The sequence below is a fragment of the Antrostomus carolinensis genome, unplaced genomic scaffold (genome assembly GCF_000700745.2).
Source record: "Antrostomus carolinensis isolate BGI_N321 unplaced genomic scaffold, ASM70074v2 scaffold15340, whole genome shotgun sequence".
Classification (NCBI taxonomy): Eukaryota; Metazoa; Chordata; class Aves; order Caprimulgiformes; family Caprimulgidae; genus Antrostomus; species Antrostomus carolinensis.
Window position 1 is genome coordinate 18,179 of NW_010287843.1, and position 14,787 is coordinate 32,965.

The following is a 14,787-nucleotide window of genomic DNA, read 5'->3' on the forward strand; positions in this document are numbered from 1 at the left end:
GATTTATTTTTTCAGATTTATCAGACTTAAGAAATTTTCTCAAGCCGTGAGTGTTCTTTTTAAGCAGTTAATGCAAAATTTGTTCTGAGAATTGCTGAACAAGACACTGAAATACCCAGAAAGGATTTTTGTTTGGAGTGGTGTGGTTTAGTTAATATTTGGTTTATTACCAGTTCAAAAGGCACAGATGATCATGTTTTACTTGGAGTTTCTCTGGTTTGCATTTTTCTCCATGTATCTAGCTACTTCATTATGATGTTACCATCTTTTTCGCGTATTTTTTTAAGCTTTATGAAAATCTGTTTGACGATCTTCGCTTTGAGAACTTCCTCTTAAAGTATTCCTAAAGGTTTTGTTGAAATGTCTCAGTTAGCTTTTGTGCTCAACAGGAGTCAAATTTCACACTTATTTGCCATAGGAGATACATGTTCCTTAGCATGTATGTCACTCTTAACAGTGGCATTAAGCCCTTATTTTCTGACCTCTATGCTGTGAATCTAATAGCAATAATAAAGATTAAACAAGTCGTAGGCTTTAATGACCTGAGATGCTTTATTCAAAAGGTATTGTAAGAGATTGGAAGCACAACCTTACAAAAACAAATCAAAACTGAAGGAACACACAGCAGAACCTCTCCCAAGTATATTTCACACAGAAGGGTATGGCCAGTACAGGAAAAATGTTGAGGTCTTGTCCACTTAGCTCCATATATGGTAATTTTGGACTGTGATCATCAGAGCCCTAGAAATTCTTCCTTGAGCATTTGGAACAACAGTAGAAAAAGTTTTGTTATGAACAACTGTCAAACACTGTGTGATATTTTTGATTGTGTTAATTTGTAGCAATCCCACTCCCTTTCCCTCCCAGAAAAAAAGAGAGGAGGATTCAAAGTCTGGTGAGGCAAGCAGTGTTTCTCTTGGAGCAATGTACTTAGTACTTGTGTACCCCTGTAAACTTGGAAAATTGTGGATGTTCCTCTAAGCTAATAGTTGTCTTTTGGCAACAAGCAACAAAACAAGAATATAACTGGAAAGCCTTAACAAATAAATTTTTAGTAATCGCAGCATGCCATCATTTAATGTTCAGAGTGGGAAGGGAGCTATCTGGGACCCAGGTGAATGCATGTGGCCAGACCAGGCCCAGAGGAATCACTGGTGTCCTTGAATCTGAAGCTTGTGGAGGATACCAGTGAGCTGTTCACTGTCAGGAAATGAATATTTAGCCTGTACTCCTGTGATGTGTAGCCATCCTCATGGGTAAAACAATAATTCCATTTCTTGATACAGAATGTTTGCATTGTGAAGAAAATAAATCCTGGGATGAGATACTGTTCTACCAAGGCTTCTCAGTACAATTTGCTGTTAACTCTGTCTCGTACTAAGGTTTATTTTCTTCAAAATATACTCAATTGACATGCCATTGCTATATACACACTAAACAGGTGCCAAATACAGGAAATAATGTCCTCTCTTAAACTGGGGCTAGCACATTTATTCCAGTTTTCCTCATAGAATAAGAACAAGGAAGTCGAAAATAGATAAGAAAATGAACCTTGCTGTGCTGATTCCTCTAGATGGAAAATGGGCAGCTGCTATTTTTGCTACCCAAAACTGGGTAGCAGTTCCTGGTAGCAGGGTTGGCTGCTGAGGTGCGAGCTAAACTGACAGAACATGATTCTGGTTGTGCAGTGATTGCAGAAGGCTATTTTACTGGCTCTTGTTGTCATTAACTTTCATGCACTGCAGTAGGTCTTTCCCATGATGGGGAGAGAAAAGCAGAAATTTACTTAAATAGAAAAATAAAGACAAAATAATCATGTTCCAAGAGTACTTGATGGGGAAGCATAAAGATTTTGAGTTCAGACTGTACATTATGAAGTTGTGGAGACTGAGGAGGAGTAATCTAATCAATGCCCCGAGCTAGAAGGGTAATATTTGTTTAGAGGAGTGTATGCTGAAATATTGTCATCATCTTCAAAAGTCTTAGCAAGGAATATTTGAATTCTTTCTCCTGCAAGCAATCTTACATGAACTAAGTCAGAACTTTTCACATTTTATTGCCTGACATCTAAAAACAAACCACTATTTTAAAGGAAAAACTGAAATGGCTTGCTTTTTAAATGAAAGGTGCTAGAATTTGATTTTTTTATTACTTTTTTTTTTCACTGTTTCTGTTGCAGTGCAGTTTCAGTACTTCTCTCCAATTATTATTTTTTTTTAATAGGTTGCAAACAAAATGGCACTAAACTTGGTGATGTCATACTCCCCCCATGGGCAAAAGGAGATCCTCGTGAATTTATCAGAGTTCACCGGGAGGTAATTTGCATTTTAATAATGACACTGGGAAACATCAGTTGGGACCTTCGACTGCATATTAATCTAAGCAAAATTTGTGTAGCCACAGCTACTAGCCAGTCCATGAGTTCTGGGTTGATGGCTAATTGTTGCGAAGGTCTGTAGAAGCAGTGTTTCCTCCCCTTCCTATTTGACTAGGGAGTATGTTGAAGCAAGACTTGCTTCAATGAAAAGCTTTATCCAAATGTAAGAAGATTATGTCAAAATATATTCTGCATTTTCCTTTGTGGCAGGTGTAGTAAACTCAACCAGTGACCAATCTGGCTAGTTTTAATGCATGCCCTTTGAATTTCAGGCTCTGGAATGTGACTTTGTGAGCGCACATCTGCATGAGTGGATTGACTTGATCTTTGGCTATAAACAGCAAGGTCCTGCTGCAGTAGAAGCTGTAAATGTCTTTCACCATCTCTTCTATGAGGGGCAAGTGGACATATATAACATCAATGATCCATTAAAAGAGACAGCTACCATAGGATTCATTAATAACTTTGGACAGATACCAAAGCAGGTATACCCTTTGTAGAATTCTTATTTGCCAGATGATACTTGAATTGAAATGTATTAATATAGAACAGGAAGGTGTTTTAGGAGCAAACCTTGGTGGGAGTGTTTTTCCATAAATATTTTTCCAGTGGTATGAAATCATTTACATTTCCACTGTAAATGCAACGAAGATCAACATTGGGCTTTGCTTGTGAAATTAGAAATGTCTTTTTTTTTTCCCTTTTGCACCCTTAAAATAAAGGCAAAATGATTTATGGTTCAACTGTAAAAATCATCATAAAAAAAAGTTTCTGCTGCAAAGTCACGGGGAGGGAGCAGTGAAAGTGCAGCTTCAAAGTATTGCCTAGTGTTTAGGTACTTTAAGTTATCCAGTAATAAAATAATTTCTATAATAAGTTACGCTTCCTTTTTTTTTACATCAGTCTCTTGGCATTCTGCAAGGCTTTGCTACATCTTGTTATTTGAAGAATCTGTTGGAAAAAGCCTCAAAATTTAAATTAAGAACATTTGACTTTTGTAGGACAGCTATGGTTAAGGAGCTATATAGACACACTTTTGGTGCAGCTTTAAAGTTTGTGTTCTCTTTAAGAGATTACATTAAATTATTAAATGTAATATTAAATCAAAAGTTTTACTGTTTGGGTTTTTTGGTTTTTTATGGGGTTGAGGGTTTCTTTCTTTCTCTCTCTCTTTTTTTTTTTTTTAATTAGGCATTTCTTTAGGGTTTTTTTGCTGTCTAGTGAAAGTTTTAAATGTCATTGGTGATTTTTTCTGATCCTGGATCTGGTGGAAACCACAGATACCTTCAGCAATTTACTGGGAACCCAACCCATGTATTGGGAACTCCAGCCTACAGCAGCACTTAACGTTTTGGGACAGCCACGGGATATTTCCTGTGGAGACCCACTAACAACTCTGTCTCTTGTTGCTTGGAAAGAAGGCTAAGAACTGCTCATCTTTTCTCCTTTTCCTTCCTTACTCTCTCTCAATGATCTAGATATGTAGTGGCTGTGGCATTTTTTCCTCTTAAAGTAATAATCAGTCACTGGGTTGTGATGATAATCAGACATGGCCCAGCTAAAGTTGGTGAAGAAATAAAGACTGGAAGAGCATTGCAGCTGAGTCCGAAGGTCTGCCTGAATTTTCACATGCCTGTTGGGTTCAAACCTATGATGAGATCTACCAGAAATTGTGTGGCACTTTGCTAGAGGAAATAGGCAGACTGCAATAAACTCGGGAAATTCAAAACTCCTTCCTTAAATCATTTTTAGTGGTGAGTGCTCTTGGAGCACATTTTTATGTAACTGTAGAGTTTTGCTATGATCCTCTGACTTTGCACAGGGGATCTAGGGCAGGCTATCTCAGTGACGTGGCTGCTGTGCACTTTTTCACTCCTTTACTGCATGGAGATGTAATGTGGGGGCTACATCTTCTTTATCCCATCTCTTCCACCAGTAATGCTCCTGGTAGTTCTGTTTCCCATTTTAAAAAGTTGTGCTGCAGAACATTCCAGAGCTGGTGCTGCATTTGGAAGAGGGCTCTTGCAGACTCTGCAAGGGTCCCAAGATGCCACAGACTGTGGAGGCAGAGCAGAATAAGTAAGCAAGAGGAACAGTCGCTCGAAGGAGAAAGGAGGGGTTGATTTTTCTTGCTGGAACTGACGTTTTTTGAGATCAGTTGTCCATGTGAATACTGTATGATGTGCCTTCTCTCTTCATCTTCTCATAGCCCAGCCAGACGGGAGGCATGCTGTAGTTCAGGGAGAGCTGTGGCACATAGACCTGTTGTTACCCTTCGTACCCAGACTGTAGGTGCAAGCAGTAGAAACGTGTGTGTGTGCGCTCATAGCTCAGCTGCCTCAGGCTTATGCATGTTCCCTCTGCTTTGGATAGGCAAACAGGTAACCTATCTCAAAGGGGTGGAAAGAAAATAACTTTCAGCCTTGGAATTTCGGATCTCCTTTCAGTGCTGTAATAGCCTCTCTGTCAAAGTAATCGAAATCTTACAAAATATCACTCAATGTTTGTATTTGGCATTTACATATTATAATACATAGCATCTACCATCCAAGATGTTTATTATTAATTTATCACGTGATAAACCTTAGTGTGTGTCACTGACGATTATGGCCTACTAGAAGCGATGGATGATCGGTTTGTTTAACACTATCTGAGACACCAGGAATGGTCAGGGAAGCGGTAAAATGGAAATTCAGTCACTCGTAATGAAGAGCTAGGTAGAAGATAATCAGGTGCTACGATGCATTTCTCATGCGTGTTTGTCTCACATGCGGTCCAATTACTTGCCCGCCCATGTTGTTACTCTTCTTAGGTAGCCTGGCCGTCTCCAAGTGCGTGAGCTGCTGTTTGTGGGACACAGTTTATTTCAAAGCCAAAAATTAGCTTTCAGTTTGTGCTAGGTTAGAATTTAATATTGTGTTATGTATCAATTTGGGGATTTTTGCTAGCTTTACTTCAACTGCTTCTGCAATTGGAGGTAGCTTTAAAATTACTTTGCTTGTTATATCCTTGTTGGATTTTGTATTATTTGTTGAAGTCTCATTGAAGTGGGTGCCATAAGTTATTAGTGAATACTGAGAGCAGTTAAGTAACATTTTGCTGACCTGGAGAATTTTTAGAAGGTAAATTGGATGTACTGCTGATCTTTTTAAGCTTATGCTCTTGTGAGCCTGTAATTTTTGATGATAATTTCTTGATGAATTTCAGCTGTTTAAAAAACCCCACCCACCAAAGCGTGTTAGAAGCCGACTGAATGGAGAGGCTGTGGGAACCTCTGTGCCCCCTGGTTCTACAAGTGACAAGATTTTTTTCCATCATTTGGACAACCTGCGACCATCTCTTGCCCCAGTGAAAGGTAAACTATAAAACCATGGAAATTATTCCTGTTTCTTTGCCAGAGCATTCAGAGTTCTAGCAAGATCATCTTTTTCCATGTTTTACTTAGTTCTAATGTTTTTAATGCCTGTATGTCATGGTTTTAACCCCAGCTGGCAACTAAACACCATGCAGCTGCTCAGTTGCTTCCCCTTGTGGAATGGGAGAGAGAATTGGAGGAGTGAAAGTGGGAAAACTGGTGGGCTGAGATAAAGACAGTTTAACAAGTAAAGTGAAAGCCACGCGCACAAGCAAAGCAAAACAAAAGAAGGAATTCATTCACCACTTCCCATGGGCAGGCAGGTGTTCGGCCATCTCTGGGACAGCAGGGCTCCACCACGCATAGCGGTCACTGGGGAAGGCAAACACCGTCACTCTGAATGTCCCCCCGTTCCTTCTTCTTCGACAGCTTTATATAATGAGTATGACATCATATGGCATGGAATATCCCTTTGGTCAGTTGGGGTCAGCTGTCCCAGCTGTGTCCCCTCTCAACTTCTCGTGCACCCCCAGCCTCCTCACTGGTGGGGTGGTGTGAGAAGCAGAAGAGGCCTTGACTCTGTAAGCTCTGCTCAGCAATAACGAAAACTTCTCTGCGTTATCAACACTGTTTTCAGCACAAATCCAAAACATGGCCCCATACCAGCTACTGTGAAGAAAACTAACTGTCCCAGCCAGAACCATCATACTGTAATTTTGTGAGAAAAACAAATTTAAAATATCCTAATGCTGTAAGATTATGTCCTTAGCTACCTTAAAGTGTACTTGGGAAGCACCAAATCTCTGCTGATTTAATATAACTTTTTTAAAATAGAGGGATAAAATTGGGCCCAAGCACCTCTAAAGTTTTAATTTACCAAACACAATTCAGGGTACGTTGCTTCTGGGCCTGTGGTAGCCTCAATTTTTGTGATTTTCCTAGCAGAGGGATCCTTTATCTCAGTGCCAAGAAATACTAAGAAATGTTGTCGGGAAAGGGTGGTATTGGTAGCTACACTGAGATGAAAAAGGTGGTTTGTGACTTCATATCTGACATTGGCCTGAACAAAAGTTAATTGTCTGTGAGGCAGGTAAATGCTATACAGTGATTTCTTTCCTAGCTGGTTAAATGGATCTGTGCCTGCCTGCTCTAAAGAGAGAAGGACGTACTATTACACAGGACATAGCAGGGCTACACTCTAAGACAGGAAATTAGAAAGCACTAAACTATATTTGCAAAGCTTGGGGAAAACCAGGTAGGACAACATGGGCAGTTGTCAGGAATGTAGCTTGTGGGAACACTTGGCCAAGATGTTAACATCAGTACCAAAAACTTACTTTTATTTGTGCTGAAAATGGTACAATCACTTTTAATGACCACAGAGATCTTGTCTAAAGAACCCTTGTGCAGCATCACAGGTGGGATCAGAGCCATCTGTGATGCTCAGGGTGTTCTCAGCACTGCTGATGGTGCTTAGCACTGCATTTGTTCGGAATGTAGCAAAAGTTGCCATTGTTGCAGTTGAAAGAAAGATTTGTATAACACAGCCAATACAGAGATCCTGCTTTTACGGAACATCAGGTATTTAATGGGATCAGGCAGTATTTGTCTGTGCTAGCAATAAAACGTAACCCCATCTTCTTTTTTAGAGCTCAAGGAGCCTGTAGGACAGATCGTGTGTACTGATAAAGGCATTCTGGCAGTAGAACAGAATAAGGTTCTCATCCCACCCACATGGAATAAAACTTTTGCTTGGGGCTATGCAGACCTCAGCTGTAGACTGGGTACCTACGAGTCTGACAAGGTTTGTAATCTAAAATTTGTTTCAGTGCTGAACGTACCAAACGCAATTAATACTCAATAGTGAAAAAATCTTAACAATGGAAATTGATTTCACATGTGAATTAAATAATCTTGTACAGCATGTGTTTTATTGCTCCCTCTCTGGTGGTCTTCATCAGAACACTGGCAGAATGATATGAACCAATTAATAATAATTTTTTTACCAGATCTGCAAAACATGACTGAATTAAATCTATGCAGTTAAAGCTCAGCTCTCACGTTCTCTCAGGAGGCACCTTATGGCAGGGGCTGGAATTGCTTCTGTTTGAGGGCAAACTAACTTGGTTACTTAATGGTCCAGCGTGCAGGATGACACTCAGGTTTTTATTTTTATCCTACCAAACACTAATCTTGCCAGTAATTCTTCTTTGTTTTCTTTATTTTTAGGCAGTAATTGTTTATGAATGTCTGTCAGAATGGGGTCAGATCCTGTGTGCCATTTGCCCCAACCCCAAACTAGTTATCACTGGAGGAACAAGCACAGCGGTGTGTGTGTGGGAAATTGGCATCTCCAAAGAAAAAGCTAAAGCCCTCACACTGAAACAGGTAAAATACAATAAAGGTGCCTTTTATGTGAATTATGTTACCAGATCAAATGAATTATGAAAGGAGTATTGCTCACATAGTAAGCTTTGAAACCATGAGTGCAGCAGACCTTTGGAGAACTGACTAGTCGAGGTACTGATCTGCAGTGATAGTGGGCAAAATGCGTCTTTAAAATTGCATCATTTTTAAGGATAGTTGATCACCAGGAGCTTTTTGGAGAAATTAGAAATTTAATAGTGATGTTAAGAAAATGATACAGGTGTGTTTTGTGAAATCATCTGCTCTATTGCAGTGTTGTATGTAAAATACCCCATCGCAAAACCATCAGGGAGGGCAGTGAAGGAGGCTGTCTTAAAAGTTCATTTTCCTTTTTTATTTTTTTATTACTTTCTTCTTTAAAAATGTATATATTTAACTTGCACTTCTGCGCAAAACTTTGCTCTTTCTGGCAGTGATGTCTGTGGAGCAGAGTATTCTTGTTCAGGATCACCTTGAGTGGTTCTTGCTTTGTTAATTCAAAACATCAACTTTTTATCTAACAAATGAGTACTTGTGCTTTGAAGTCAGTTGCAGCTAAGTGCAGAGTAAGTCTTGTGGGTTTACTAAAAAAAAAAAGAAAAATACGCACATTAGCCCACCCCGAAAAACCCCAGAAAACCCACCCTCAAAAAAACCAAAACACTCTCCCCCCAGCTACTTCAAAATATTCTAGAAGCTGTGTATCGTTGTTATAGGTTGCTAGGTTGCTAAGTCTTACTGCTCCTGTTAGCACCTTAACTGCAGGACTTTTTCCAGAGGACAGCTTTCACTCAAACTTAAAAGAAGAAATTTAGAGAATTATTCAGTAACTTCCCTTGCATTGTCACCAACAACTGTCCAAAGCTGTTTCCAAAGCTTTTTACTTAAGAACAGTGCAAGATAAAAACACCGTATCTTGAATTTCAGGGCAGCATATTGAAGGCCATTTACTGTACTTCAGCCAGTGATTTGTAACCAAGTAAGCTGCAACAATCTGACTGTATTGCAGACTCCTGTTGCAATCATTAGGTTAATCCAAAAATGTAAAAGCAAGGTCTGATACAAGTAGATGCTTGTAATTTTCTCCTCCTTCCAGTTGACTTTGCCTTTTTGGTTGCAACTCTTTCTTGTCTTTTTTTATCTTTTCTCAACCATCAACAGAAGTTTATAAAGAAGCTGGTTTATATTTACGAAGAATTTCTCTTTTCAGAATGTAATTTCAAGTGCAGCCTGGAACACATACTGACCCTATAAATAGGCTACTGATGCAGATGGGGGATGCAGAATGGGTTGGAAAAGTACTTTTGTGGGTTCTTTCAGGAGAAGGCTATATAACATTAGATCCTTGAAATTTGGTTTTGTGAGAGTACTTTTTAAATGGAAAAAAATACTACTGTCATTTTCAATTATGAAAATAGTTGCCAACTGAATACTTGTAAGTCAGTTGCATCTTCTGATAGGATATTCAGGTTTACATTATGTGAATATTTTCAGATAAGTGGGTCTAAATACAGTCTTTTTTGTGCTCTCTCCTGATTGCAGCTTGTTCCTCCAACTTTTGTTTTGCAGGCGTTACTGGGTCATACTGACACTGTCACATGCTTAACAGCATCACTAGCTTATCACATAATTGTGAGTGGATCACGGGATCGCACCTGCATCATCTGGGACTTGAATAAACTCTCTTTTCTAACACAGCTTCGAGGTCACAGGGCTCCAGTTTCAGCACTCTGTATAAATGAATTAACGGTAAGAACCAAATACCATTCACCAATGTGCAGTAGGAACAGCAGCAAGAGTCAAAAATTGGTAAACCGAGGAAAAACAAACTAGGCTCTTCTGTTAGTTTGGCAAAACTTGTATAACTCATCTGAAAAATAATTAGCTGATTTAAGCAATAATTTGTGTCTTTGTCCAGAGACATACGTGGGTTTATTCCCTTTAGAGCAGCTTGAGCTCGGAAAGACTTTATTAACAGTGCAAAAAAGATTTTTATATATGACCTTGGTTGACTTCTGTTCTCTTACACTTTAATTTAAAGGAAGCAGAAGATACCTTGGATGAAGCTGCAGTGACAGTTGTAGTGGAAACAGACATATCCAAAAAGCTTGTCTCCCTGGTGGTCCTATCTGTTACGAGTTGATATTTATCCAGCTCCCACGCACATCAAAGAATTTGCCTAAGTTGAAACCTTATGTAGCAGGTCCATCAGGGCTGGAGGGACCATGTTGCAACTGGAGCAGATGTAGTAGTTGAAATAAAGACAAAATGGGGCTGTAACACAAGGAGGGGACGTGTAGCCAGAGGCACAGTTTATTAGCTGCTAGTAGGCTGGTGGTTGTAGTGTCACCAGTGTTTTAGACTGCAGCTCACAATTCCCCTCTGCACTAGTTTGGACCATCTCTTGCTCTCCTCCCCGTGAGGAAGCAGATGAAATTTAAGGTGGTATATGTTTGTGAAAATGAGCAGAGCCTTTGAAAACTGAGAAGGGAAAGCACTGAAAATATGCTGTTGGATTGTTGTGCTGTGAGAAGTGGAGGAATTGGTCTACTCATTGTATGCTGTAAATACAACAAATTCGTTGTTACTAAGTGTGGTTTTCTGTGTACAATTTTTTAAAAAGCACGTGTCATCCCTTATTTAGGGTTTCTTTAGGAGTCTAAACTCAGCTTGAATACAACTTCCTGAAAAGTGCCGGCCTCGATGGCTGAACTTGGCTTATAAATGAACCTGGCTTATATTTTTGCTGAAGAAAACCTGAGGCTTGTATTGAAATATGGAGGTGTTATTTGTCTTTGCAGGGGGATATTGTGTCATGTGCTGGCACTTACATCCATGTATGGAGCATTAATGGCAGCCCTACTGCAAGTGTAAACACTTTCACTGGCCGAAGCCAGCAGATAATGTGTTGCTTTGTGTCAGAGATGAATGAGTGGGACACCCAGAATGTCATAGTAACGGGACATTCGGACGGAGTTGTTCGGGTAAGTACCAGGGATCGCTGCTTGGAAAAATAAGTTTATACTTTAGTAGTAGTAGTTAGAGAAGTCATGTCTGTCCAACACAGTGTCCTGGCCAGTACCAAAAGCAGTCCTGCCATACTTGGGTGCTCCACCTGAACAAATAGTCCTGCAGGAAGGAGGGAGTCCAGGCTGGGTAGACAATGCAGACTGCTTTTGGCGCTGGAACCAGCTGTGCCCTTTCTGCACAGGAGGGTGCACTGTATCCTGTGCCCAAGAGAGATGGACATAGAAGATCCATGGGAAGCTTTCAGTGAGCTGACATTCCTATGCAGTCTTTCAGTTTTCTTTCTCCTTTTCAGTGCACCCATTGTGATGTGGTAAATAGCAGTAGCCAGCAGCATACATTTTCCTTCCTGCTCTGTTTTGGTCACCAGGTTTTATGCCTGGAGATCATAGTTTTCATTCATCATTTTTGTTCTACATAGCTTGAAACAATTCATTTTGCTACCTAGAAAGAAAAGGGGAACTTAGTGGCATCTCTGATCACCATTAGTCTAACCCAGTTTTCAGTACTTAGCTCTGTGCAGTCCTGAGTCTGCTGGTCAGATTGCTATGTGGAGTGGATTTTTTTATTTTAACAGCTAAGCTGTTAAATAACAGCACAAGACTTGTTCACTTGTGATTGAGGCATGAACACAGATGTCCTCTTACAGTATCTAGTCCCCAAAAACAGGGCTTAGTATGGAGATGTGACCTGCCTCTCGTTATACCAGTGCCAATACACAGTTCTAATAAGCCATATTAACTCTAGAGGTAGCTCAGAAGAAAGCTAAGAGTTCAGGATGCGCCACTTTGCTTATCCTCTGTCCCTCCAGTTCTGGCGGATGGAGTTTTTGCAAGTACCAGAAACACCAGCTCCAGAGCCTGTGGAGATGCTGGAAATGCAAGAGGATTGTCAGGAAGCACAAATAGGTATGTCTCCTGACAAGTGTTTTGTATTTGCCTTTTATCTGATCTTTACTATACCTAAGTAAAATCCTGTGGTTATACAGTGCAGAATGGACAATGAGGATTGTGTGTCAAAAGACAATTGACATCCAGTGGGCATAATAAATAGAGCATCTGAGTTCTTTTTTCACCACCTTGCTTATGGTAGTTTCAGACTGCTAGGAGTAAGAAGAAACGATGCCCATCATAGCTTTTTTTTCTGTGAAGACTGAACTTTTCTGTGTATGGTTGTTTCCTTTATCAGTGAACCCAATGTATGCTCCCATTGTGCAAAAGCTAGGTATTTTTTAATTTTCAAATAAACTTATAACAGCAGAATTAAAAATCTACTGATGGAACAGCATGCTGTTTAGACAAGCAGTGCTGGCCATATTGTTTTCCCTTGCTTGGAATATTTTGGTCCGTGCTTCAAATTGAAGATACGATCTGGATTTGGATATGGGTTGCATGATGCTTGTTAATAATTATTATATAAATACATCTCTTTTTTTTTCCAGTGTTATTAGGAATATAAATATCTTTGGCAGTTGCTCTTTTTTATTAACAAAACCTGTTATTAACAGATGTGCATCATATTTCTCAGTCAACTCGAGTTTCAGCATACCTGATTGTGCTTATTTGTGTAAGTTTTGCTGAAAGGCAGCAGGATTTGGCTTTTGCTAGCTTTGAGCATTTTTAAAAATTTTACTCACTGCATCTGTCATAGCCTACCTCCAACAGACTATTGTAGGAAGTAGCTTCAGTTAAGGAGTGCTGTTTTCTGACAGACCAGTGCAAAAAAGATGAATAGTGTGATTCCTTTTACAATGGCAGGAGCTGAATCTCTGCAAAGGCTTTGAGGTGCCTGCGCGCAGTTTCCTTCTGGTCACGCTGTGGTGGTACCTGTTAGGTTGTAGGTAGTGGAGCAGCAGAATAGGGAAAAAGCTCAGGCTATAAGCAGCCTTGCTAACAACGTCTTCTCTCCTCTTGGGTGAATCTAGGGCAGGAAGCCCACGAAGAGGACAGCAGTGACTCCGAGGCAGATGATCCATGCATAGGCCAGGACACAAAACTGCAGGAGAGCCAGAGTCAACCAAGCAGCACCAGCCACAGGCCTAGGTCATCATCAAACAGGGCAGCAGCAGCATGGTCAGCAGACAGCGGCTCTGATGACTCCAGGCGCTGGTCAGACCAGCTCAGCTTGGATGAGAAAGATGGCTTTATCTTTGTGAATTATTCTGAGGGACAAGCAAAAATGCATCCCCATGCTCAGGTTAACCACCCGCACCCCGGCTATGCTGAAGCACGGCACTACAGCAAGCTGAAACCAGGTAAAAGAAATTGGGCAGGCTTCCTCTGTCAGATAAATGTGCTGTCAGCACTGACCCATAAGGCAGTCTCTCTCTGTCTATGCTGCTTTATGCAGGTTTGGCTGATAAATTCCAAAATGGTCAGTGAAGAGAAAAAATGGTGTGCAAAGGCTGTGTGTTGGTTCAAGCCCTTCCTGAGAACCTGTGGTCAGTGTACCCTGACGGGCAGCTAAGTCACCCGCTCACTGCCACCACAACCCCCTGCAGTGGGATGGTGGAGAGAACAGAAAGAGCAAAAGCAAGGGAACTTTGTTACTTGAGATAAGGGTATTCTAATAAGCAAAGGGAAGAGGAAGACAAAACAAGTGATGCAAAGGCAATCACTCACCACCTCCCACAAGCAGAGTGGTGGCCAGACAGTCTCTGAGCAAATGGCTGCCTTCCCCAAAACTCCCCCCTCTCAGTTTTATTGCTGAGCATGGTGTTACACTGTGCAGAATATCCCTTTGGTCAGTTTGAGTCGGCTGTCTAGCTTGTGTTCCCTCCCAACTTACTGTGCACCTCCAAACTCCTGGCAGGGGGTGGGAGGCAGAGCAGAGTGGGGAAAAAGAACCCTGACACTCTGCAAGTACTGCTCAACAGCAGCCACAACAGTTACATGTCATCAATGCTGGTTTAGTCACATTCCCAAAACATGCATTGTATGGGCTTTCATGAAGCAAATCAGTGACAGTTGGAAATCTGAGTCTTGACTAATAAAACAAGAAACTACCCCAGCCCTGTCAGGCTTTGGTACAGGGCTTCCCTGTGTATGTCACCGTTCTCTGGGGGGAGATTTTTTCTTTGTACAAAGTCACACGTACAAGTGTGCTGGGGGAGGAGGGAACAAAAATGAGAGCAAGCCAATTTTGTTTTTCCACTCCTACTTCCCACTCATTCCAGGATACAGATGGGAGCGTCAGTTGGTGTTCAGAAGCAAACTAACTATGCACACAGCATTCGATCGCAAAGACAACGCACATCCAGCAGAAATCACGGCGCTCGGCATCTCTAAGTGAGTAGCTCGCGAGCAATCGCCTAAAACATTTTCCAGTGTTGTTGGCGGGAAGTGGTACGAACCAGCCATTGTTCTTTGCATAATGCTGGTTTGTGGTCACTCTGTTTAGTGCAGCCTTGTTCAAGGACAGGGAGAAAAACAACACTAAAATAAGCAGACGTGTTCAGCCGCGTTATGTTACATGGAGTGTTGTTATAGCTCCGTTTCTCAGTCAGACCAGGCTGATCTGCCCGCTGGTGACTGTGCCGGTAGTTTAACATGTTACGTATTCTGATGTGTAAAATCGGTCATCGATGTCTGCGTGTTCCTGTGCCAGAGTTGTTGCAGGAATG

The 14,787-nt window shown here is 40.9% G+C and overlaps 1 protein-coding gene across 1 annotated transcript in view; it reads left to right on the forward strand.

Annotated features, from left to right (window-relative positions):
- LOC104522234 (WD repeat and FYVE domain-containing protein 3-like) overlaps positions 1–14,787 on the forward strand; it is a gene marked incomplete at its 5' end in the record, with an annotated part of 35,131 nt that overhangs the window by 17,981 nt on the left and 2,363 nt on the right. Inside the window, 10 exons of the mRNA XM_010164471.2 lie at positions 2,224–2,315; positions 2,650–2,862; positions 5,585–5,732; positions 7,382–7,536; positions 7,962–8,120; positions 9,708–9,887; positions 10,940–11,122; positions 11,977–12,073; positions 13,090–13,419; positions 14,341–14,452. Coding sequence (XP_010162773.1) covers positions 2,224–2,315; positions 2,650–2,862; positions 5,585–5,732; positions 7,382–7,536; positions 7,962–8,120; positions 9,708–9,887; positions 10,940–11,122; positions 11,977–12,073; positions 13,090–13,419; positions 14,341–14,452 — 1,669 coding nt within the window. The remainder of the gene's footprint in view (positions 1–2,223; positions 2,316–2,649; positions 2,863–5,584; positions 5,733–7,381; positions 7,537–7,961; positions 8,121–9,707; positions 9,888–10,939; positions 11,123–11,976; positions 12,074–13,089; positions 13,420–14,340; positions 14,453–14,787) is intronic.